The sequence below is a fragment of the Patella vulgata genome, chromosome 2 (assembly GCF_932274485.2).
Source record: "Patella vulgata chromosome 2, xgPatVulg1.2, whole genome shotgun sequence".
Taxonomy (NCBI): Eukaryota; Metazoa; Mollusca; class Gastropoda; family Patellidae; genus Patella; species Patella vulgata.
Window position 1 is genome coordinate 52,321,755 of NC_065880.2, and position 27,820 is coordinate 52,349,574.

At 33.7% G+C, this 27,820-nt stretch overlaps 2 protein-coding genes across 6 annotated transcripts in view; one reads left to right on the forward strand and one right to left on the reverse strand.

The window, feature by feature from the left end:
• The window catches only part of LOC126812593 (uncharacterized), a 32,572-nt gene extending 26,181 nt beyond the window's left edge, over positions 1 to 6,391 (reverse strand). For 2 of the 5 annotated variants that reach the window (XM_050539056.2, XM_050539060.2), the window contains exon 1: positions 6,255 to 6,389. In XM_050539056.2, coding sequence (XP_050395013.1) covers positions 6,255 to 6,269 — 15 coding nt within the window. In that variant the 5' untranslated portion in view covers positions 6,270 to 6,389. Of the gene's footprint in view, positions 1 to 378; positions 529 to 5,214; positions 5,257 to 6,018; positions 6,115 to 6,254 lie in introns of those variants that run through there. The other 3 variants (XM_050539057.1, XM_050539058.2, XM_050539061.2) reach the window with 3 other exon arrangements.
• A 23-nt stretch (positions 6,392 to 6,414) lies between these two features.
• On the forward strand, positions 6,415 to 26,969 carry LOC126812592 (kelch-like protein 2). Its single transcript, XM_050539055.2, has 11 exons — positions 6,415 to 6,527; positions 14,328 to 14,473; positions 14,945 to 15,173; positions 15,704 to 15,879; positions 17,265 to 17,361; positions 17,608 to 17,874; positions 18,999 to 19,116; positions 19,588 to 19,785; positions 20,098 to 20,328; positions 21,568 to 21,708; positions 22,330 to 26,969. Exons 2-11 carry the CDS (start codon positions 14,373 to 14,375, stop codon positions 22,503 to 22,505), a joined length of 1,734 nt encoding a protein of 577 aa, XP_050395012.1. The 5' UTR covers positions 6,415 to 6,527; positions 14,328 to 14,372; the 3' UTR covers positions 22,506 to 26,969.
• Positions 26,970 to 27,820: the final 851 nt, after the last annotated feature.

Sequence of the window (27,820 nt, forward strand, 5' to 3'; positions counted from 1 at the left end):
TGAAGAATAACAATAAGTTTTCTATATGTGCGTAAACACTACAGTGCATGTATGTAATATCTATTGACCTTCAATGGAGGTAATCGATTAATCACATTGACAATCATGATTTTAAGGATTGTTGGTAAATAAATCTGACAAAGATTAAAAATATTTCTAACATTATGTCCATAACATAAAATTATTTAGTATACAGTACTACTACCTACTTCAAATATAGACATGTATGTACATACATAATCTATGGCTATGTAGACATATAGTAAGTTTCTTAAATTTTCAAATGTCTTTATCATTTACCACAGCAAAATTTTACTTATATCAAATTTATTTTGAATCCCCAAAATTAACTCTACAAATTACAAGAAACGTTATTACCTAATACTAATCCTGATAATCCTAATCTAAGTTTACATTTTGTATTAAATCCAATCTGTTCACCTTTAGAAATGATTGCTACCGCCGAAAGAGATCAATGCTAATGTGTGTAGGTAAAAATCAGCACGACAGTCAAGCTCAGGTATTTATGGTTCGATAATAGGCTCTTTCACTAGCTATTCATATGTCCTTAACAAATAACTAGAAGGTGGTCTGTAGTAGTTGTCGAGTAACAGTACTTTTAACAGACAAGTCCAAAAAAAAGTTAATGAAAGATTTATTGATTTTATTTTATTACCATGAGGGTAGATAGTTTTATCTTTGTGCATAATTTGTCTTAAAACCAAAATTAGTTTAATCTTTTCAATTGTTATTGATAATAACATGAGTGTCCACTGTAAAATGATATAAATATTTAAAGAGTATGGCAGTGTTGACATTTCTCAACTACATAATGAAGTACCTTTTGAGGAATTTACCATGATACATATAGCATGACTATTTTATTTATTTTAATAATACATTTATTGATCTATCTATATGTGAAGACTCTTATTATCAGTCACACTAATTACTGTTGGCTTTACCCTCTTACATGTAGAAACAGATAAATTAGATCAAATTTCATTGTACACAATTCAAGATATCATATTCAACCAGTTGTGCACCCACAATTATAATGTATTCTGTGTGAAAGGCTCTTAGAAACCTATACAAGTATCAAAGCCCTACATTACTTTTTTCATATAAATACAAACTGTCAGTTGCCATATGCTGTAGGCAATAGTTCCTAGTGAATTGCCATGCTATGACCAAGAACCTACATGTCTTCATACATATTCTTGCTTAGACTATAGTGAGTGATAAATGATTGACATGTTATCAAGTCACTCAAAATACAATTGAATTCTTTTAATGAGTTAGGCAACTCTGTTAAGCAAGTCAAACGATCAGCCTTTTAAGTTGAAACTTTCTGAGAAGGGATCTAGCTATTTCCTCACATTCTGTTGTTTGATTTGCATACTGAAACTCACACTTTTATCACCGTCTACACTGTGAAATCTGGGACTGCTCCTTTCAGAATATTCGATGTCAACTTCCATATTAACTTCATGTATCAAAATTTAAATCACATATGTATCCCGGTATGTGGATACACCAAAAGATATTTTCAATTTTCAGCTTGATTACTGGACCTCTAATGGATACATTAACATACGGCTAAAATATGATTAATTGATGTATTACAGCTCTAGAAATTAATTCCCATTGTTATATCGATTTGCTGAGATTTTATGGAATTTCTATCCGAAAACAATAGGTATGAGAATAATAAGAATACTGAACACTTCTTCAGTCCTAACCAATGAAAGGCAATCAATCAATTACTAGTTACTCAAGAGTCAAATCAGTCCTTATAGAATTTTTACACGCTTCAATGTCTCCATTTTCTTTTTATTTGACATCCCCCATGAAACCCACCCCCACTCCATGAAAATATACTTTGTTGAACAACAAAAGAAATCAGTAGTAGTATTTCTTAGAATTTATAATACATTGTTCAAAACTAAGGTAACTTAAATTCTACACAGAGTATCTAAATTATACATTACAGTCAGCCTATGACAATTGAAACATTTGTTCACATTTTACTCCAACTCTCTTGGGAAATCTCATTTGAAATAAAAGCTAATTTCATGTGGTTTGTGGGCAAACCAGAATAACTTGTATGGACATGTACCAAGAGTTCTTAGTATTTCTGTGATTAAAAGGTGAACTGAAACAAGCAGATTAACTGCACACAACTACATAAGTTTTATTGATAATACCAACATTCTTTTTAAAATCAACATATCACAATTTTTTTCATCAGATTCAAACCATGAATACAGTTTTGTCCTTGTTTTTTTTCTGGAACAAAATCAGGAATGTGTTTTAGGTTTAGAATTCCAGATCATGTCAAACAATGTGAATCTGTGTCAGTTTTTAAATCAGAAAAACAAAAAAGAAATGTGTTTTAAGTTTACAGTTCCAAATCATATCAAACAATGTGATTCTGTGTCAGTTTTTAAATCAGGAAAACAAAAAAGAAATGTGTTTTAAGTTTACATTTCCAAATCATATCAAACAATGTGATTCTGTGTCAGTTTTTAAATCCAAATTGAAAACTTGGTTATTTAGTTACTATTATTATCATTAACAATCCATAATGAGAACATTCTCTGGCAACTAGGGTATGCTCTAAATGAAGATTAAATTGTTGTGCAATACAAATACTTTTTTTTAAAATTTACAGGATACAATTCTATGGAATACAATTGATAATCATGAACTACAGTATGTCAAATTGGTGTTATTGTTGTAAATGTCCCATTACTTTTCATAATTGTACCATTTGCTTGATAAAATTGGAGACTAATAAAATGGTATTTTTTATTCTATGGTTACATGTGCATCAAGAGGAGGGGAATTTTGTCTTGACAGTTGCATTTTTTGTCTAATCTTCTATGATCCTTGAAATGTTCTACCAATTTTAATTGTATTGGTACTCAAAATACTAAATCACGTTCATTGTTAGCTCAAATATGTTAGCAAAATATCTGAATGATAAATTTATTTTTAAAAAAATAAATTTTTTAAAGGATATGATAAATACAAAACAGCAAAAATACAACACAGTAAGAAGTAAATGAACATAAATGAAAGCATGTATTAAAGAAGCTAAATCACTAATATTTGGGATCTAGAAATTGACACAGATGGGTTGCAACGAATATAATAATGTAATATGAATGTATATAAACTGATTTACATTCAATCGTTTCTGTTTTTACTGTAATTTCTACTAATTATGTTTTGCGAAATACGCCAGAAGTCTCAATCGAGTGGAAATCTGTAGCGTCTGGTTATTCCAGTCTACACTGATAGTATTTAGTGTGCATGCTATCCAGAAAAGAATATGGCGTCACCGTTTGACATGACTTCTGGAATAGGAATATGTCTAGAATCGTTCTTCGAGTACCTTGTTACAAATAGCGCTGAAACACATTATGGCACACGATTCGTGCACCAATGGTAAAATGTTTATTTTGTCTTATATATTGGATATCAGAAGCCCATATTTTCCCTGTAATATCACATCAATGTTGATTTAAATTGACAAATAATTTGTGTTTTCAATGTCGAAGACTTTGGATGATATTGAGTTAGAGACTTAGCTACTTTAAAGCACTCCCATATGACACTGAGTGCCATACACATAGATAGGGAAACGCAAATTGTGTTAATTTAGAATTTATTAAATGTATCGCATAAGAAGATAAATCCATAACACAGTTCTATTAACATAAAATCCCTGGTATATTTGTAATAGATTCAATAAATTATCATTATATAAAGGAAAGATTAATTACAGGCAGGCTACATTTAATGGAAATTAATATACTGGTACATGTAGGAAGGTGTTGAAAACAAACAGGTTATCAATAGAGCTGTCTGTTAGATTATACATGTAGATTACTTTCATGTAATTCAAAATTAAAATTGTTACAAATATACTTTACTAAATCTATGATAAATGAGCCAAAAGCAGTCATAATTGCATACAAACTAGAAGAAACCAGACCTGTAATCTATTTTCTATATAAAACTAAAACAAATCAATAAGATAGCTTTGACAACCATGATTTGTTAGAGATGACATTTACATCACTAGTGGATTAAGGTGCCTATATAGAAAGATACAAAATACATATAAACATCCAAGATTTATAAAACTCATTCTTAACACTAAGCTTATTTCTGTAATCTTAATTCTGGTATTTATACTCAGGCCCGTATCCAGCCGGGGGGGGGGGGGGCAATGCACCCCTGAAAAAATGTCCCCGACCATAGCTCTGAAATACCTACTGTAGACTGTGCCGGGTGTGCCCCCTAAAAACTACACTGCCCCTCCACAGCCAGTAAGCTGGCTACGGGCCTGTTTATACTGTATGTAACATTTTAACAGAACCACAAAAATAACGATCTGCTTACAATCTGTGCAAGTCTTGGCTTTTGGGCACCCAAAATCAAAAAGTCAGTGCAAACACATTTTCTTGCTTTTATGCACAATGCATAAAAGAAAAATATAATCATTTATCATTAATCTTTCCTTTATCGAAAGAAGGAAGCATCGACATACATTTGCACATTATCATGGTCACCTGACTGGCACACATTCTCTTGAAAATAACTCTTTCCGTATAATCCATTGGCTATAAAGTTCAATATTCTGAAGTAACCTTTACTGATTTGAAATTGATTTTCATTTTTCAATTAAATTATACCGCCGAAAAATGGCTAAGAAACATGCCAAACTTTAGTCGATGTCAGATTATGCTATATATTACATGTATGTCATGTATCGTGAAAAATCATTATAATATTTTGTTTATGCTATTGATTAATTATGCAGTACAGCTTAAGCTACTGACCCAACCTTTTTCTGGGTCTTCACTGAAGTCTTTCATACACTTTATTCTAAATCACTACAAATGATTTTCAACAGATACACCAGTCCACCAATTGAAGATGCAGTCAATATAGATGAAGTTAAATTAAGTTACTGTATGAAATGAATATATTTGAATTTTAGTAAACCTACATGTGTAGCCTATATGTATGTCTAATTTTACTTTATAAAATATTTTTAAACAGGTGCATAAATGTTGGCATTAGGGGTTTTAATAGTGAAAATTCTAAAATAACAATGTGAAAAAAATTATAAACAAAGCAAATAAAAAAAGTGCAAATAAAATTCTATTAATTGACTTGTCTTTGAAATTATAGCCATACCTCCTTCTTCATGTTATCAAATTGACTGTGAAACTCTTATTCCTATAAAGATGTTAGAAATATTCATGGTCAATAAAAAAAAATGTTACATGTCAAACATTAATTACAATGACATGATCTGATATTATGTAATCACTTCACAACTTTTCCTTGGGTCACACTTTCTGGTTTTGGCAGTTTGCCCCATATTTCCCATGACCCTGATTTTGCAGCTGAAATGAAAGCAGTTTTATTAACTCTTACTGCTAACAGGATTATGGGTTAATTCAATAATTGATTAAAACAACACTTCAATCATGTCAACAATCCCTTAGTGAGTCCATAGTTACCAAATTATATTGAACAAATTTATATATAATACTGCCCTTTTCAAAGATAAATTTTACATGCTTTTTTTTATGTTAAATGAATGATTCAATCTGTGGTTTATTTTTGGATCTATAAAATCAGCACTAGAAAGTAAAAAGCTAAAAAAATAAATAATAAACTTTCACTTTCACTCATCTCAGATAAATTTATTTCTTAAAATCAATTTTGACAGCTTGTCCTATTTGAAAAATTAAAGGTCTATTTTCATTTTTTTCTGTAGGGATTCCATTATTTATTAACATTGTTTATCAAATCTGTAGACCAATATTATTGTATAAATAAAATCCTGAAATAAATATAGGCCTATACTTTTATTCCTGACACTAGTGACAGGTTTAAAATGTCTTTGATCTGGCAATTCCCACGTCATCGTTGTCCTGACTTCTGGCTGAATTAATAACTAAAACTGTAAAAACCTCTGATTGAATAAACAACCTTTTGAATATTAATTATTATGTTGCAAAGTTCATCTCAAATCCACCAGCCTTTATTCTGGGACACATATTGGTAGGAGTCGTCCATTCGTCCATTTCACCGATGCAATTCTTTTCCCTTCTTTAGTCTGAGAAGGCAAGCCTGGTCATGCAGACGATTTTTTTGAAAGCTTATCGTTGAACATTCTGCTGTTATTTCAACACAAACTTATAAGAATAAAGTACCATTAAAATTACCTTCAAAACTGTCATTTCTTAATCGTTTTTTACTGTCTTAACTCCATTTCTTGGGGAATACAGAACTAAAATTCAACCCGAAAACATCGAAGGCGAAAATCGAAGGAGGCGGGCAACTCTTTCCGTTTCTAGCCAGCAGGTGCTCGCGCATGCGTAGACACTAAACAATCGACAATTTCCGTATCCTCCATCTCAGCAGTCCAATTTTGATGAAAAAAAAGCATAGAAAGGTGAATTTTAAGGATGCTATAGATTACGCCTCGTCGAAGAAAGGTGAAATTTTAAAATAGTATATCGTCAAAACAGTGCCCTCCTATTATATTTATAGGAATTCAGCTACCTCGTAAAAGATCAGAATGACTGAATCTACTCTAAAATTAGCTATATTATGTATATTGAATTGTATTAAAGAGCTGATTGATATATGGCTAAAATGGAAAGGCCTACCGGAATTCGTTTTTCTCTAAGCCCATGAAAAGTGTCAGTTCAGTTAACATGAGAGATATGAATGCAAATGTGTCGATTAACTGAATAACAACATGTTCACCGTGCTTTATTACACTAAATTACAATGCGTGAGTATGTTGGTACGTACTGTAGGATTAATTTCACAGCAGGCCCATTGCTAAGGTTTTAGGGGGAGCTAGGCCCCCAAATATATAATTCCCCCCCACACTCACCACACACACTTAGCATTGTGATGTCATCAGGGAAAACATAAAAATTTCAATTGAAAATAGACTGTCAAATCAACGAGCCAGCAGCATGACACATTTATTTAATTTTATGATACTCAAATTAGACTATACATGTAGCTGTCTGTTGACAATTGTATGTTTTTTTAAATGCAAGCCTCGAAATGTTTTAAAAATAGCTACCTGTCGCTTCAATGCCAAAAGTTATGATCTGATTGTTTTAATATTGAAATATGTTGTTGACATTAATGAGATGAAGACGCCTGTCTAGAGTTGTGGTCCTTGTTTCACTTTGTTGGACCTTGTGAATGCTCTAACGCTAAAAGTTATCATCCAATCTTTGTGAAATTTATTTGCATTATTTAAATTAGTGAAACGAAGACGCCTATTGAATTTCAGCAATTTCTGTTTATTACGTCTTGAGTTATGGCCCTTGTTTCACTTTATTGAACCTTGTGAACGCTCTAACATCTAAAGTTATCTGCTGATCTGAATGACATTTATATGTGTCATTTAAATTAGTAAAAAAAAGAATCCTATTGAATTTCAGCAATTTTCATTAATTAGTTCTAGAGTTATGGCTCCTATTTCACTTTGTTGCACCTTGTCAACGCTCTAACATCTAAAGTTATCTGCTGATCTGAATGACACCGTCACATCAAGAATATTTCAATATTTCTTCATAGTCAAAATCACAAATATTAGTTTTATAGTTTCTACAACCCAAAAAACATTTTCCTATATATTTGTGAATAAATCAACTTTAAATATAAGACGACAATACCGTTTTTTTAGTTTTTGTCTATAATACATGTTTTTAGTTTCTGTTTTTATTATGAATATATATGAATTATCGCTAATGATACCAAATAATGCCATTAAACAACTTTAGTATTACATACATCGTATTGGAACTTAAAATTTAACAAAAACTATTGTAAAAAAAATAGGAAAACCTGGTTCGCTACGGTGTTAAAATGTTGTTATGGTGTTGAGTATTCAGTTAGATGCACTGATAACACCACTGTTCTGTTTAACAATGTAGATTGTTATAAGATAATGAAAGAATGAATCGGGTTGAACGTCCTACTGTTCTGCTCAAACTGGCTTGATGAAGACGGAGATACACCATGCATTGTGCTCTAAGGGAAATTTGTCTGGACAGCAATTAAATTTCAACTGACAAGGAATTTTTTCACATGCTCACCATGGTGTACACAGGGTCTTCATTTTCTTCCCATCAGAACGACTAGACCCTGTTCCTTATCAGGTCCTCCGTCATGAACCACTGACATGAAAACCACAATGTCAGGAAAATCCCTGGGAACCTTTTCGGTCAACCAAAATTTTGGGGACATAATTTTTTCTAGACCTATCAAATAAAGCAAATCATTAAACTATTCTTTATTGAAATAACATAAAAACAAAATACAACAAACATTTTGTTATAACAAAAACTAATAAAGTGAACAATGAAGTCTTGTTGTAGTATTTAATGTTGTTATATTAGCCTAAGTTGTCTCAACATTTTTCAAAACCTTTGACCAAATCTGATGGGGCACTTGATACAACTCTGTCCTGAAACTAATGCGCTCGGGATCTGTTATTAAGGTTATAATCTTGCTATATTCGTACCAAAGGATGTCTTTGACTGCTGGCCAAACAAACTTGTTATAGCCGATTGGTTTCATTGTGGTTACTTCTTATCATAGTCAACGATGCACCATTTATTAAACAATCGTTCAGGTAAAACATCCGATTCTGGGATATCAAGGAGACTATCCTTACTTGTGTCAGTGCTTTTTTCTGGGGTAGGTAAAATATCTTCATGTAGTTTTGTCACCTTTGCAGGATCTGTGTTATGTACTTTCGGATTTAGAAAACTACATGTACATATTTCTGACAATACATAACTACAATAGCAACTGAGATTTCTTACAGTGATCTCACCGCTGGTTTCTGTAAATGCTTGTTGAACTTTCAAAGTATCTTTAATTACCTCCAAATTGTTAGGCAAATCAGAATCATAAGTTGAAATTGCTTCAGATGACACATAAAATAGCTGAACATTTAAAGATTTTGCAAAAAGTCTCTCAAATAAGCTTTCAGCATTTGGTATGTCCATACCTCTAGAAACCAAAGAGTCGTCTGTTCTTTTAATTACGGCTCCTACTCCATCCGGTGCTCCTTTACCATCGCCAGCCTCCCAATAATCCCATGTAATTTCATGGAAGCCCATTTCAAATGGTATCTTTGACATATAGTGGAAGTTTGATTTATTGCGATATTGGGTACTAGGACCATCACTTTGAAAATGAAGAAATTTAAGTTCTCTATGGTGAAGACTTATACAACTAAAAACGGGGTCGAGATAATATGCCCATATTGACGGTGGATCATGTCTATTTGAATCGGATATGGTACAAAAAGATACACACTTGTCCTGAACATAAATGACCCCTGTATGTAAGGTCACCTGGACGTGGGACCCCCCCAAAGTGAACAGATTGAATTTCGCTGTTGTATTTACACTCCCAGTTCTCAGAGAAATCAATGTGTATTATGAATTTATGGCATTGATCTTTTAGAATTTTCGACTGCCTAAATTGGTGTTTGATGTTATACACATGTTGGCAGATGTCTAGTAATAGTTCTTCAAGGGCAATCACCATTTCTGCAACAGTTCCCTCTCTCTTCTCCTTCACTACAATCTTTATTTCTTTTTCTAAAGTGGCTGTCTTCTTAGAGGTTATTGTTTTCTTTACTGTATTCCATTGGAACCAGTATGCCTCTTTGTCCATATTTTCCCTGCAGTCGATACTGACTCTTTTCTGTTTACATTCAATACATAAACCAGTCATACAATCCATTTCATCTTTTTGACTATCAATACAGCATACAAATTTTGTTAGTTTCGCCACTGAGCTGAACTCTGTGCTTAAAATTTTCATGAAGGGAAGTCGATCAATGAGTAGTTGAACATTTTAGTGTTTTTTACATATGCAGGTATCCCTATCTGTTAAGGAAGGCTGTTTCACCCAGAATGGGCGTAATCTACAAAATGATGAATATGACAGTTTTACAAAAGTATTTTTGGCGCAAAACTTTACATAAAGATTTTGTAACGTATCCGTCAAAAGACGCTTTTGCATTTTAACTTTGTTCTTGGTGACTGTATCTTTTTTTCCGGTCTTCATTTGACTATTATCATCGCGAAGGTAACAAATTTTCACAAGCTGCTGGTATCTAATGGGGATACCTGGTCTACCTCCAGTTTTTGAACAAGAATCTTTATTTTTACTAATCCGTCACGAAGTTTTGAGTTTTTTTCTTGCTTCGTCTAATAAACAATATTTTTCTAAGATTTTTCACAGATTACCTCTCCTTTTTTCTTTTTCCATTGTTCTCCTTCATTTGTGCTGCTTTGGTTTTTAATTCCTGTAACAGAACATGATGAAACAACAAGGTTCTTCTTACGGTATTGGAAACACCAGCTTTACCTATTAGCTTGTTTGTCTTCGATCTTGGTGAGTTCTTGTCGCCATTGGACATTTCTATGACGGACACTAGTAGTGATTAGGTCATAGACTTGAACATTAAGCCAGCGAAACAAATGTGGTGACGGTGTTGATAAAAAATTTCGGGACAATAAATATTTGTCCCTTTTTCATGATTTTTAAGTCCCGGTGGACAAAATGATGAATTATATATTTGAGGATTTAATACTGATCACTAAAATAATATTTGCATAGTTCCATCAGCTATAGAATTTAAATAAAAGGATTCTGCATATCAAGTACCGGGGATTGGGACACGTTTATTTTATGTCACAAACAAATAAAATGATAAAACATTGACAAATAACATTAGAACACATAATATAAACTAGAAAAACTAATATTTTGGATATATTCATTTATTTTTTTTGATCGTTTGTTTATCGGGACAGCATTTTATACAACATTGGAGAATGACCCACAGATTAGATAATTAAAAAAAACGATGGGATAGAGTTTTTTTCACTCTTTCCTTGTGTCCCTTATCCATCAAATAATTCACTGCTATCAGTTATGACCAGTTGAAACAAGTGGTATGGGGAAAAGGGAAAATCTATAGGGCTCATCCTCTTAATTCAAGATCTTTTGATCCTTAACATATTTGTTAAGTTTCTTTAGAGAATGGGATAATTGTAGCCCTTCTGGAGGGCCTACAAATTCTGTAAAAAGCAGGGGCTATAGCTCTAGAATGGAAGGTCTGATGCGTACCAAAGTCGAACTGATGCAAGAACTTTTGATCCTTAACACATAGTTTAAGTTTTATCTCATGAATTGGACAAAACTTGTCACCTCATATTTCACATGTTGCGTAAAAGGCAGGTGGCCAATGCGCACTAATATGGAACTCATCCAAGAACTAGTGATACTTGTTTTATGTTTCATCTAAATCGGATGAAAATTGTGACCTCTAGATGTTCCACAACCTGGGCATTACATACTTTTATGCTATTTGCCTAAAAGGGAGCGGCCATTTGACTGAAAATTTTGGTCAGATTTTCACAAAATTCGGACTCAACCAGAATTATTATGTAACAGTGATATATTTTGAACAGTTTTGAAAATAAGATAAAAATGGTGACCGCTAAAAACATGATATTTCGTACAATCTGGTTTAATAATCCAGAAAGTTATGGTTCAATACGCTCTAATATCAAAAGTAACCCAGACCTTAGGGATATATCAAATTGGATGAAAATTCGAACCTCTGGGTGGTCTACAACCTGGATATTACATGCTTTTAAGGGAAGCTGCCATTTTGTCGGGCAGTTTCATTCCTATTTTTACAAAATTTGCACTCAAACATAATTATGGTGTAACGGTTTTTACAAGGTTTCACAAGCTAAAAATGTTTATATAGGAAGTGACGTTCCTATATGCACCAATATCAAAGAAACCTTGATCTTTCGGTTATAAACATACATGTACATTGTCAGTTTCATCAAAATCGTATGAAGATTGTGACCTCTAAGAGTGTCCACAACCTTTGTATTATTATGCATATATTTGTCAAGTTCAGTATTGCACGAAACCATCATCGACTGTGTTTGCATGGTAAGGGATTTAGAAAAGAAATAAAATTTCACTTCATTGCTGAGTCATATTATTATCTGGAAATCGCTCAGAAAGCTCCTGGTGATCTAGACCCCAAGGAGCTCCCGGGGCCTAGACGGCCCCATGAACCTTCACCAAAGTCCTAAGATGGCTTCCCCCCCACCCCATTCAAGAATTGCTTCTGCTGGCCCTGACACTGTTTTATTGTGTCCTAGATATTGGATATGAGGATATTTCGGCGGTAAGATAACAATATCAATATTTATCGAATGGACCAATATTAAATTCTTATAGTGTTCAGACCCCTTGTGTCCCATTGCCTGAGAAGGGTTGAATGGCTGAATGGTTAGCGTGTGCACTCCGTATCATAAGGTCAACTGTTGTGGTTTCAATTCTCCGGTTATACGTTACAAGAAGTAGGGTCGCCTCACTCGCCTGTCCAACCTCGTGTTTTTATACGCCCACATTGAAATGTGGTCGTATATTGTTGTCGCCCCCGTCCGTCCGTCCGTCGGTCCGGCGTCAACAATTGCTTGTGGACGCTCTAGAGGCTAAAGATAATATCCCATTGACTTTAAATTTATATACAGTGTTTAAGGCCATGGGACGAAGAAGCCTATTGATTTTCAGCGATTTCCAATAATTACTGCCAGAGGCCAAAGTTAATATCCGATTGACTTTAAATTTATACACAGTGTTTAAGGTCATGAGACGAAGAAGCCTATTGATTTTCAGTGATTTCCAATAATTACTGCCAGAGTTATGGTCCTTGACCACTTCAAAAAATCTTGTGGACGCTCTAGAGGCCAAAGTTAATATCCGATTGACTTTAAATTTATGCATAGTGTTTAAGGTCATGGGACGAAGAAGCCTATTGATTTTCAGCGATTTCCGATAATTACTGCCAGAGTTATGGCCCTTGATCACTTCAAAAAATCTTGTGGACGCTATAGAGGCCAAAGTTAATATCCGATTGACTTTAAATATATGCACAGTGTTTAAGGTCATGAGACGAAGAAGCCTATTGATTTTCAGCGATTTCCGATAATTAGGGCCAGAGTTATGGCCCTTGATCACTTAAAAAAATCTTGTGGACGCTCTAGAGGCAAAAGTTAATATCCGATTGACTTTAAATTTATACACAGTGTTTAAGGTCATGAGACAAAGAAGCCTATTGATTTTCAGCGATATCTGATAATTACTGCCAGAGTTATGGCTCTTGATCACTTCAAAAAAATCTTGTGGACTCTCTAGAGGCCAAAGTTATTAAATCCTATTGACTTTAAATTTATACACAGTGCTTAAGGTCATGAGACGAAGAATCCTATTGATTTTCAGCAATTTATGATAATTACTGCCAGAGTTATGGCCCTTGATCATTTTGAAAAATCTTGTGGACGCTCGAGAGTCTAAAGTTAATATCTGATTGACTTTAAATTTTATACACAGTGTTTAAGGTCATGAGACGAAGAAGTCTATTTATTTTCAGTGATTTTTGATAATTACTGCCAGAGTTATGGCCCTTGATCACTTCAAAAAACCTTGTGGATGCTCTAAAGGCTAAAGTTAATATCTGATTGACTTTAAATTTATACACAGTGTTTGAGGTCACAAGGCGAATAATCCTATTGATTTTCAAAGATTTCTGATAATTACTGCCAAAGTTATGGCCCTTGATCACTTTGAAAAATCTTGTGGACGCTCTAGAGGCCAAAGTTAATATCCGATTGACTTCAGATTGATACACAGAGTTTAAGATCTTAAGACGAACAAGTATATTGATTTTCAATGAATTTTTATGACTTGGAACAGCTAAATCCATGATACAGTATTAAAAGTTTTGTATACAAAACGTTAGCATGGGGCAGAACTTTATAAAAACTAAACAAATTCTAATGGTTTTCTGAGTTGTTGCTCTTAATCAGATTTTAGTGTATTATAAATGTTTCATTACCGAAAAAAGTAAAAATATGCGACAACTCTTGTTGACTGCCCGGACGATTTAGCTGCTGTGGGCGTATGTTTCGTTGCCTGGCAACCTATCTTTTTTTCTGGGTTTGCAGGCTTCCTCCCACTGCTAAAGAACTCTACACACAAGCAAGTTATTGAAATAAAATTGAACCATATGTTAGTCCCGAAATGACCTTGTTTGTATCAAGTGGACATAAAACCCCATTGCCTGTTACAATGCATTTAGCTCTTACATGTATGTTGTTAGTTTTATTCTCATCAACATGTAGTGATTAAAGGTACCTGTTTCTCTTTTCCAGGACCAGGTAGTAATCTACCTCCATTTTCCTTCCTGGGGAAATAGTATGGATGTACGCCCCAAGATAATGGCAGGTCGAGAAAGGCCAGCTTACAAGCATCCACAGCATACACAGAAAGCTTTTGATAGTCTTAATCAGATGAGAAAGTAAGTGTTATTAAACCCCCATCTTCATAAACCCAGTTGGTGTAGCAAAATTATTTCTACATGAATCTGGAAAGCAAACCCTGAATTAGTCAAGACAATAAACAACATTACTTAAGAGGGGTCGTCACATGCGGAGCATCCTATCCTAAATCTTAATGGAAAATAACTAGTCATATACATGTACTTTCTGGATTAACCCTTCCGAGTGAATGTCTGAGAAATTTTGAATTTGCCATAATTTGTAGATCATTTCCAATTGTCAACTTCTTTGAATGTTGAATATAGCAGACACGATTTTTTTTGTGTATCCAAATGTTTCATACTCATATACCATCCTACTAGTTACCCTTTCTAGAATTGAACAGAACATCAGGGATATCAGAACATTTAGTCAATGATAGAATGGATGTCAATTTTACTCTGCCTGTAGTATACATCTGTTTTAACTACTTATTCATTATAATATTTCAGGTGTAGTTTATTATGTGATGTTATACTGGTAGCAGACGCTATAGAAATAAATGCGCATAAAGCTGTGTTATCATCATGTAGTCAGTACTTCTACGCCATGTTTACTGGTGAAATGTCTGAATCAAAAGCTGACCGAATCACATTACAAGAAATAGATGCTAGAGCCTTATCACTTCTTGTAGATTTTGTTTACACCTCTGAAATTCATGTCACGGAAGAGAATGTACAGGTAGGTTAAATTATCAGTCTAATTCTGTCGATCCTAAAGTGAAAAATGTTCACATACTCATACTTTATATCACAAAACTATACCTTCATTCATTTACTCTATTGACGAGGTATTCATAAGATCATTGACTAAACCACTAGAAACACATAAAGGCATCCATTGAAATGACATGGGTATGGCAATACTATTTTGGTTAATTAATTACAACTCATCTTAATTTGCAAAAGTAAAAATCCTTTCTTCTAACCATATATAGCATGATGTTACAGTCCTGTGATAGGGTGCCACACCATTACATAGTGACTTTTGATTCCTATAAAAGTTCGAAATTATAAGGCACACGACAAAACAGTCATTGGTTGAGATTTCGGCGCTTGATGGTGCTGGAGCTTAATAAAGCACCTTTAAAAGCATTGACTGTAAATATTTTGAACAAGATTAAGTTTAAAAATATATTATCACAACCCTACTGCAGTTTACAAGTTTGACAATTGATGTATTTTTGTTGAAAATTTAGAACTTTTTTGTAGACATTGTTACCAGCAGCCAATATATTACAATTGACAGAAGTACGAGATGCCTGTTGTGAATTCCTACAAGCTCAACTTCATCCTTCCAATTGTCTTGGTATACGAGACTTTGCTGATGTTCATGCTTGCTCTGATCTCTATAATTATGCGCAAACTTATACAGAACAACACTTCACGTGAGTATCATTCACAAGTTTATTTACATTTTTCTCTCCTAAATATCTGAAATGTAAGGATTTTTAGGGGTTTGCTTAGGGGTTCTTCTCTTGTCTCTAAAAAAGAAAATTGATAACAAACAGGTATGAGCAGGGGCGGTGAAAAGGTGTGGTAATGAGGGCAAAACACCAGGCCCTTTGTACTGAAAAGTGGTGGGTGGGGACAAAAGAAAATGTGCATTACACCAGGGCCCCAACATGTAGCTAACAGGGTCTGTTTATTGACTGAATTATGTGACTGTTGTACATTTTCTCTATATTGATGGTTAATTTCAATGAAATGAAATTGGTATTAACGTTCTATTTTCCACCATATGGGCTGATAAAGACGTGGTGTACTATGATGTAAATTTTTGCTAAGACAATGATGGTGTATGTGCCTACTCCTCTTGGTATTGCTATGGGTTGCATGCTGATGTGAACACGGAACCCAAAGCAGTGGCACTTGTGTCTACTCCACTTGGTCTTACTGTGCCAATGTGTACATGAAATCTCAGGTCCCATATGACTAGATGTTGTCCCTCTGTCCTGCACCACTTACTAACATCATGATCCATCTTGGGACACGGTGGTTGGAGCCACATGGATCGGCAAAGCTGGAGCAAAGTTCAAGGTTAAGGGGGCAAAGACGCGAGCTTCAGCCAGGGGTGTGCCTCCCACGCCCAGATATATTTAAAAAAGAGTCTGCCGGTAATGCAGTGAGGCAGCATTTAGACAGCAATTGTCCAGATGAATAGAGCTTACCAGATACCGCCTGTCGCAAAATCGATAGTTTATCCGACCAGAGAGGAAGGGTCAAAAGAATGGAGTGAGTGAATCAAAGTGAATGAATATTTTCACGACAATATTTTAAGAAATAGAGTGCCGGTAATGCAGCCTGGCACTATTTCAGACACTGGTCGTCAAGATAAACAGAGCTGACCAGAAAATGTCCGTCGCCAAATCACTAGCTTAGTGAGAGGGAGGTTTCAAACGAACGGAGTGGGTGAATAAAAGTGAATGAATATTCTTGCAATCTTGCCGCATTGAACCAGTACCCAGAAACTTTGAGGATCATAAAAAGCACTTCTCAAGTGGTTTACGTGTTGTTTATAGTAGGTTTACAGCAGGATGGGTTCGGTAAGAAATCACTCAGACTCTAGTCACTCTACAACATGCAAGTCAATGCCTGAATGGGAATGTGGGATTTAATCATCGTAGAAGTTATTGATTATCAAGACATAGTCAGCGACTTAATAACTGAGCTACCTTGGCTCCTCTGTTAGTTTCAAGCATATCTTTGTTTAGTTATTCATTAATATTATTGAGTAAGTTATGAATGAAGATTTGATTATTAATTATTTCAGGGAAGTGGTGCATTATGATGAATTTTTATCTTTAAATGTGCAGCAGGTGACAAGACTCATATCAAGTGATAGGTTAACTGTCACGACAGAAGAACAGGTTGGTACATATATTCATTTCTTTATAATTCATTCTTGTTTTTTTGTGTATGCAATATTGATATTAAAAAGTCAGAATACTGGTACTAGCAAGTATAGATTTTAAAACATCATTTTAAAACTAATTTCCAATTTATTTGGATTAGCAAGATAGTCAAATGGTCTCTTTGTGTACTTTGCAATATACTTCAAAGTTTTCTTTTAAGAAACAAATTATTCATTCCTATCTTGTTTTTGATTTTTTTAGGTTTTTGAAGCAGTTATGTCATGGATACAGCATGATCTGCTTAGTCGAAGAGATATTACATCTCAACTTTTAGAACATGTCCGCTTACCTCTAATGTCTCAAGACTATTTAGTACAACGAGTAGAAGAAGAACCTCTAGTTAAATCTAATAGTTTATGTAAAGATTTTTTAATAGAAGCAATGAAGTTTCATCTACTTAAAGCTGATCAAAAAATCTCTTTTAAAACACCTCGAACACAGCCTAGAAACCCAATAGGATTACCCAAGGTAAGATATCACAGGTTCTGTGTCTGTATATATGATAATTGTCATTTTGAATTTGGTTAACCTGAAAGGGTGGTTGGCAATGGGGTATAGTGCTTGCTACAGATCAAAAGGACTTTTGTCTATGCAAGTCATGATTTCGACGCAGAGCTTGTATGTGACAAGAGGGGTTGGATGGCCGAATTGTTAGCACGTGCGTGCTGTATCATAAGGCCTGTCATTGAGTCAACTGGCGTGGTTTCAAATCCCCGGTTGTACGTGACAAGGATTAGGGTCGCCTGTCCAACCATGTGGGGTTTTTCTGGGTCCTCCGGTTTCCTCCCACTGCTAAAGACCCCTATGCGCAAGCAAATTATTGAAATAAAATTAAACTATATGTTAATCCCGAAATGACGTAGTTTGTGTGGAGTGGACTTAACCTTGTAGAGGGAAGGATGGCTATCCAGGCACTTGGGACTAGAGTGGAATGGCAACTTATTGAGGATGATAGGTATGTGCATGCCTGCATTCTACAATTTGCTCTTTGGTTTTCTGCCCCTGTTTAAGATACTTGTTAATAACAAGACATGCCACTCCTATATGAGTTGGAGTGGGGATAGTCAGAATGCTATGATTCACTTTAGCTCACATGTTCTGTCATTAAGTCAATTGGCTTGGTATCATTTCCACACTTGTATGTGACAAGAAAAAGGGTCGCCTGCCCAGCCTCATGGTTTTCACCAGGTCCTACTACTAAAAATCACTACTTGCAAGAGAATTATTAAAATAAGATTGATCCATATGTTAGTCCCAAAATGACTTAGTTTGTTTCAAGTGGATATTAAACCCCATTTCTTTCTCTCTCTCTCTTGTTCTATGTGTTTTATTCAAGTTTCTCGTTTAAATATTTTGTCAGTCTTTCTTTTTTTCATATAGTTTGTATATCCTAGATTAACCAGACATATTTCACGAAGAATATGACTATTTTCAGAGATGCCCCAATTTATAAATCTATTTTTCTCTTTCACAGAAATTTTACTGTAAAAATCACGTCAAAATTATCTTTTACAAATTACTAATTATCCAAGATATTGCCACTAATTCCAGATTTCAATTATTATTTTGTGAGATGATCTATTTTATTGCAGGTTTTATTAATGATAGGTGGTCAAGCACCTAAAGCTATACGTAGTGTAGAATGTTATGATTTTCAAGAAGAGAGATGGTTTCAGTTAGCCGAAATGCCAACCAGGCGATGTAGATGTGGTAAGTATTATATAAGTATTAGAGATGTTCATAGGATTAGAGTAACATGCACAACCAAATCAAATAAAGTCAAAACTGAAACAAACATAATAACTTACATATATTGAAGTCTGATTTATCATAAACAAAAGCCTTAAGTCTTGCCACAGCTATAGCTCATATTTCTAATAACCGCTGCCTTGGGGAAATAAAGCTCTATAAAAACGCTTTGAACAAAATGACACGTTATTACTGTCTACAAATTTCAAGTCAACATAGTGATAGTTTGGGTATTATTAACATACTTTTCGATCGCAGAGTTTGAAACAAATCATGACATCTGACCATGTCACTTGAGAATCTCCCATTGCCTACTTGAGTCAAGATCAAAGAATTTAATTTGTCTGGCTTATGGTTAAAAAAAGGACTGGCCAGAGCTAGCCAAAGAAAGTACTTCCCTCTCAATAAATATTTTATATGTGAAAATTACAGGGGTAGCAGTGTTAAATGGCTCAGTGTATGCTGTTGGTGGATTTAATGGATCATTACGTGTTAGAACTGTTGATGTTTATGATCCATTAAAAGATACATGGACAGCTTGTCCTAGTATGGAAGCGAGAAGAAGTACATTAGGTGTAGCTGTATTAAATGGTATGATTTATGCTGTGGGTGGTTTTGATGGCTCAACAGGTAATAAAACTTCCTTATCTTTTGTTTTTCATACTTTAATCTTTGAAAGTTTAAATCATTTCTTATCTTTGTAGGTTTGAGATATTATTTTAAAGATTTTTACTATGGTTGATCGTTAACCTTGACCCACAAATTGTTGTTATTGACTGAAATAGAGAGTGATTAAAGATATACAGACAATTCCTCTAAATACAAGGAATTTTTGTTCAGACTGCAAAGATTCAAGCTTAACCTGAATATTCAAAAGAAAAACTGAGTGCCACAAAGCGAGAAAAAAGTAAATGTTTTTATTATTTTTCGATTATATTATAGGTCTAGATAGTGCTGAATATTTTGATGTAAGAATAGGAGAATGGAAGATGATGGCTTCTATGAGTGTAAGAAGGAGTAGTGTTGGAGTTGGAGTGGTTCAAGGTTTTCTGTATGCTGTAGGTGGTTATGATGGGGCTAGTCGACAATGTTTGAGTTCTGTAGAGTGCTATAATTCACTAGCTGATATCTGGATACTTGTAGCAGAAATGTCTTGTAGAAGAAGTGGTGCAGGTACATTTATATTTTTATTGATTCAATATGGATACTTTTAAAATATGTTTTGTTCTTCAGTTTTAGACGGTTCATGTCCTTGTCTTTTTTGCGAAGTGCAGGAGAGATGAGCTGAGCTGACGGATGCTTTCTTACAATTTCAGGAAATAAAAATGGCTGACTAAACCATCTTCTATTAGATTTAACAAGCAGTTGCTATGCAAGATACACCCACATTTTTTTGTACAATCAGGGGCCATTATCCATGATGTTATGATCTGACATGAGTCAATATCAAAAGATCTTTGGGATATAAACACATAATTTAAGCTTTGTCAAAATTGGATAAACATTGTGACCTCTAGTGGGTCAACAACCTTGGTATTACATACTTTTACACTATTTGTGTACAAGGGAGAGGCCATTATGTTAGTTTGTTTCGGTCTGTTTTTTACAAAATTCTAAATGTTTTTCTTTTTAAATTGGATAAAAATTGTGATCTCTAGAGGGACCACAAGCTAAAACAACATTTTTTCGTACAATCAGGGGCCAATATCGAAAGGAACCGTGGTTTTTGGGATTTAAACCAATATTACAAGTTTCGTCAAAATTGGTTAAAATTGTAACCTGTAGAGTGTCCACAAAGGGATGGACGGGCGCAGACAGACTGAGAGACAGACAGACAGGGGCAACAATCATATTCGTCCACATGAAATGTTGGGCATATTAAAACAGACTTTCTCTTTTAATGTCAGTGGTGCATTCGTTTATCGCTGTGTGTTTACTTGTCTTCCAATTCGTTCGCATTTTAAAATTAAATTTTGAATATGCTATATATGCTCTTTGTAAAATAATATATTTTACCTTTGCAATATTGAGATGAGACTCATTCTCTTCTGTATGTTTCCTCAAATAATTTAATGTTGGTATAAAAACAGATTAATAAAACCCGAGTGAAAGTGGAACTTGGGCTACAATGCATGCACCAACTGCATACAAAAACATCTCAGCCAACTATGACATCTGAAACATTCGTTGTGTTTAATTATATCACGATTCTACTCGCGCCAGGACTACAACAACCTAGCGTTATCCCAGTAGGAGTTGTCTCCCCTCTGACCACTAACTTATTACCAAAATGTTTAGAAATTTATGTTTGCTATAATTCAACACAAATCATAAAACTTGTTTGTTCAACAACCTAGAGTTATCCGAGAAAGAGTTGTCTCCCCTTTGACCACAAATGTTTACTTATTTTAGGTGTTGGTGTTGTGGATGGTCTGTTATATGCTGTTGGTGGACATGATGGACCTCTAGTTAGAAAGAGTGTAGAAGTTTATAATCCTGAAACTAATTCCTGGACACCAGTAGCTGATATGCACATGTGTAGAAGGAATGCAGGTAAAAAAAAATCCTTTGATAAATTAGCACTTATTATGTTATTAGGACATTGGATTGTTGGCTAGTATTTCTACATTTCTTAACCTGGCAAGGCTGTGTCTCTTATCAGTCGTCCTTGTCAAAGGATCTTGACTTATCATAACCATCAAATTTTATTCACGCTATTTATTCATGCTATTTTACAGGAATTTAATTATATAATTGCTAATCCTCATGATGCATATCTAAACATTACTATTATTGTGCTAGTTCCAATCTGGTATTGTGAACCAATCACTTTGAGTTTTCACGGAGACAGCAATTATTATTCAAAGAAATTGCAGAGAATTGTTAGCTTGCTGAACTTATATTGCAGTCAAGTGCTAAAATTCCAATAGAATATCCTTGTATTGATTATAAATTTATTTTTAACCAGTACTTGATTGTCATCACAGTTTACAGACATAGCACGCGATTAAAACCATGATTGCCTACTGTCAGTCATGCAGGTCATTAGGCCTTTTTTAAGTGCCGGGGCATTGTTTCTATGCCCTTTCATGAACATCAAGATTAATCTCTAAATTGATAATCCTATTTATGGGAATGCACTACATGTATATCTGACTTTTATTTCAATTCCAGGTGTGGTAGCTAATAATGGTTTGTTATATGTAGTTGGTGGGGATGATGGATCTTCTAATCTCGGCTCAGTGGAAGTTTATGATTCTAAAGCTGACACATGGACGTTATTATCTTCTAGTATGATGACTGGGAGGAGCTACGCTGGTGTGACAGTGATTGACAAACCAGTGTTATAGCACAAGCCTATGAGCTGTGAATAAAATGCCATTGTGACAAGTGATTGGCAAGTCAGTATTTATTATAAGTAAAATTTGGAGTGGCTTGTTTTAAGATGTGATAGTGAAATGTTAAGAAGGAAAATGAAAGTCTGCATTTCACCTGTCTTCATTATCGGAGAAATATGTGATAGTTATTCAAGATTCCAAGATATGTTATGAGCAGAGATGTTTCATCACAACATATGAGTGACCAAAATTCCCCCAAAAGATCTCAAATAATGGAAGGAAAATAAACATTGTTGTCATCAGAGGAAATGTGTAACTTACATGAAAATGAAAGATACTCTGTTATGGTGGTTTAAGTTATAATACAGTTAAATAATAATCCAAAAAAGTGAGGGTTTTAATGGAAGGTAATCTTTATAAAGTAACATTTTTAGATCTTCAAGGATATTGATATGTGTATTATGCTAGAAATATACTGTATGATATACATTATATCATAATCTAGAAGTATACTGTATGATATACATTATATCATAATCTACAAGTATACTGTATGATATAAATTATATCATCTAGAAGTATAATGTATGGTATACATGTACATTATAAAACCATAATCTAGGAATATACTGTTTGATATACATGTATCATAATCTAGAAATATACTGTATGATGTATCGATCATAATCTAGAAATATACTGTACGATGTATCATCATCTAGAAATATTCTGTATGATATACAGTATATCATAATCTAGAAAGATACTGTGTGATGTATCATAATCTAGAAATATTCTGTATTATAATATGCAGTATATCATAATCTAGAAATATGCTGTATGATGATATACATTATATAATAATCTAGAAGTTTGCTGTATGATATACAGTATATCATTACTTTGTATTTGTGTTTTTATAAAATAAACCTTGTGCAATGTTGACACAGAACATGTTTATTTGTTTAAGTTATAGCACAGTTCCTTTGATAATGCTACCTGGTCAGAATGTCATTTTAACAGTATATTTTTTTAGTTGCAATCCAGCATTATATTTTGGTATGGAAATATAATAGATAATCTTACTGGTATTTTACCTAAGGTTTATAAGGTTTAATTCATAGTTGATGGTCCACCTTTTTATAGACCCACATTGAAATGGGCAAAACAAATTCTAATGATTTTTTGATAATTACATTTGTACTTAATGAGTTGTTACTCTTAATCAGATTTTAGTGTATTATAAATCTTTCATTACCAACAAAAGTAAAAATATGCGACAACTCATTTTGACTGCCCGAACGATTTAGCTGCTGTTGTCGTACATGTATGTTTCGTTGCCTGTCAACCTATCTGTATTTTGTGACAATAGATACATAATGATGATAGCTATCTGAATAAACTTTGAGATAATTTCTATGTAGTAACATCTTTAATGCCACCAGATCTTTTCATATGGCATGGCACCCTAGAGCTGATAAATGAATCAATCAAATTTATTCAAATATAATTTTTCTAACAATTGATTCGAGTAGCTATCATTAGTATCCATCTTGTTGAAACTAAACCTTTACCCTACTTTTATATCTGTGGCTATTAATTTGAACATCATACTTGTTGAAATTATGCACCGGAATACAAAGTCAAGCCAGTCAAAACATGAATGTTCACACAGAATTAAGAAACTAATTTAGAACTGCAAAGGATTATATGTGATCTTTTTATGAATTCTTTAAATATTAGTCAACCACTCTCAACTACAAAATACTTTATGCGAGTCAAGGGAATGTTTTCCGACCGTGTAGGATTATTAAAGGATCTGGTAATGTATAATTGTTATATATATTTATCATTTTTATATGGTAAACTCCGGTTAGGCTTGCCTGAATTCATTTTAGCCTTAATTTATACATGTATTTCTAGCTTTCAGAGAGGATGAATGAATGTTTGCTGAATTTCTATTTCTGGCATCTTGGCATAACCAGACTGTGAGATATTATTATGGACTACAACTTGTTATTTATAAAACATGGTTATATCAAGATGCATTTCTGCATGTTTTGGGATTTGTTAACAATTAACAGTACTCATTTGAGCATGATATCTTTTTGAGATTTTAAAAAGAATATATTAAATATTTATATTAAATTAGTGCTGGTTGTGTTAACTTTGTATGTGTTGAGTCTTGAAATTAATTATTGTGCTAAATTAAATTTCTTCTATATTACATCACATTTATTTGTTACATATATAATGAACTTTACATGCCTATAAATTAAAATGTTTATTTTTTTGCAATTTGAAGAGATGAAAGGATCTGGCATTTACAATTTCATTTGATGGAAATAAATTTCTGTTAAACATATAATGAGTCATCTCCCTTGTATTTTGTCATCTGGTTAACTTGTCATTGGGAAAAATCGGAATATAGTGCAGTTTAAGAATCACTGAATCATTTCTTTTGAATATGCTGAAAAACTTCTGTATTCTACAAATGTGTTAAAAACTTTTTAGAATTTCTTCAAAAGCAAAGTCTTCTATTCTATATATGCCATTAAAAAAAAAAGTTGCTGAATTTTTCAGGTATTAGACAAACAGCTGTTATACCAAACCTTAAAAAATGAATTAAAATGTGCTGTTCATTAGTCTCCTACCGATTAAACTGGAGGGGACAGTTGACTGATTTTTGTTCTCCTTTTTTCTGATTCGACTAGCAATTAATCAAAAACTTATGTGATTTCTTGTTGAGATTTTTAAACCATAAAATTTAATTCTATGGAATTTTTCTTTCACAAGTTGTAACAGTGCTTACGTGTACCAATGAACAAGGCCAATAATACCCAGGCTAGGCCCTGGTTTGTGTTATTTTTATCCAGAAAATAATAGTTTTCAGATAAATGATGTTCAAGAGATGGTTATGTTGATCAGTAATTTAATTATGTTTTGTCTCAGTTGTATGTGTCATTAAATGTGTTTGTTACTGTAATAACAAGTGTGATGATTAACCATTTTGCTAGATTTCAAAATTAAGATTGTTCATCTTTACTTTATTTATTATATATCTTTCACTTTGGTATCCATCATTTATTTACTGGTCTATCTTTTAACAGTTGATACTCTTTGAAAATGTCTTCTATATTATGTAAAATGGTTGTGAATTGTCAACTCCACTCCAACCTACCAATCAAAACCTGTCATTCAGAAAATTCAGTTACATGTAATTGTCCAGAAATTTGATTGGTCAAATATAGAATTATGCTGTTGCCACAGGCCACGATCATTGTCTGTGATATCCCTTTCATGGAAGCAGACGTTAAACAACCAAGAAGAAGGCCAGGAACACACTTTTCTTTAGATGTTAATGGAGTGATTATCAGAATAAATCAAATGAAAATAACAGCTGACTTAAGCAGTGGACACATTAACCGAATTATTCGGCCGAATCAATCGGCGCCGAATTTTATTCGGCCGAATGGGTGGACACACTAGCCGAATGCTTCGCCCGATTCACTAGTCGATTGCATCACCTTTCACGTCACATGATTAACCATGGCGGCGTCTATGTCTTCAAACTATCACGTGACTTCTCGATATGAGTGGTGATTGGCTAATGAATTCTACATTCGGCTGAATGCTTCGGCGAAGCGGACACACCAGGCGAATATAATTCGATCGAATATATCAAACCTGTTTGATTCGGGTGAATCATTCGATTGAATGACAGTGGAAATACTAGGAGAATTTCGACGCCGATTGATTCGCCTGAATCATTCGGCTAGTGTGTCCACCGCTTTACATTTGACAGGCATTTACCCTTATTACCCAAGTCTTTTGATCTTTTTACAAATCAATTAGTTAAAGATTTGATCTAGCCAAAAATAGTCTCAAAGCCTTGGTGATTTCCTATGGTATTAATTTTAATATTTTAATTCAATATATACTTGTCATCACTGGCTATTGAGTCATTGACAATAGTACGTATAATAGCATTGATTATAAACAAAAAAGAACAAAATCTATGCTTTCTGTGTCCAATAATAATATTTTGTTTTTAGAATTATTAGCTGTTTAATAATTATGCATTTATTAATTTATATATTCTTAACTATTAATGTATTATAAATAAGTATGTTACAATTTACAAGAACAATAAACCATTGGTTTTTTTTATGGATTTTATTTTTATTTGTTGAGGAAATTTTCATAATTTTGCTTATGTATTCAATTCACAAAAAAAATCCATTTTTGGAATGGTAGGGCCTAATCAATTATTTTTTTTTTATCTTCTGATTAAACAAGTAAAATTAAGTGCTATCAGTTGCATAACCTGGGTAACAAGGCAAGTATTGTGCTCACTTACCCATGGGCATTTAGCACTCCCAGAGTCCCTTCCACCAGTCCAATTCTTTATCCCCTCCTAAACACATGTATTGTATTATAAGAAAATACTGATGTAAATAAAATAATTCACTATTATGTCTTGCTACATTTTCACTTTGTACTACTCGCTCCTTTCATTGAATAACAATGTCAAAACTTTTGTAAACTTCGAATATATCTACCGTAAATATAGCGCTTTCAGTTCCATCGGAACATCTTCAGGCCTTTCTCCATTAATAATACTGTGTTTCTTTCCTCAACATTTTAATTTTCATAATATTATAAACTTGTACTTTATCTACTTTAATAAACTAAATTCAAGAACATCTTCAGAGCGTAATCGGCAACAAACGTGTCAGTAATGACGACGCCACGTGGAGTTCTCACAGTACTTAGCACCAGTCCTACGCGCCGCCGGTGGAAGTGTGCGATATTGCTGGGTCGGTCTTCTGAAATTCTGCTACTTACTTTTTTTCTTTTGAAATTTCGCTCTCCCTAAGAATTTGCAGGGCAACCACTTCAGACACAAACACACACCCACTCAAAAAAAACAAAAACGCTGCGCCACATAGCGCTGTCGTCTCATGTCACGTCAATACGTGTATTAACCTTACTAGGCCCCTACTGTAGGCTAAGTAACGGCTTAGTCGGTTAATCTGCGATCTGGTGGAATAAAATACAAAAAAAATGTAAACTCTCGGTTTGTCGATGACCAAAATGAATGAATAAATAATAATAGAAAAAAATCCATGAACAAGTTAAGGTGCACATTTAATTAAATACATGTATCCATGTATTATTATTTCTAGTGCTGTTAAATTTTCAATTGGATAATATAATTAACGATGGTATTGTCTCCGTTAAATTAGTTGATAAGAAAAGTTAATGTACGTGTATACAAACTAGCTATGTAAATAGTATCACTTGTAATCATGATCCTGTTAACA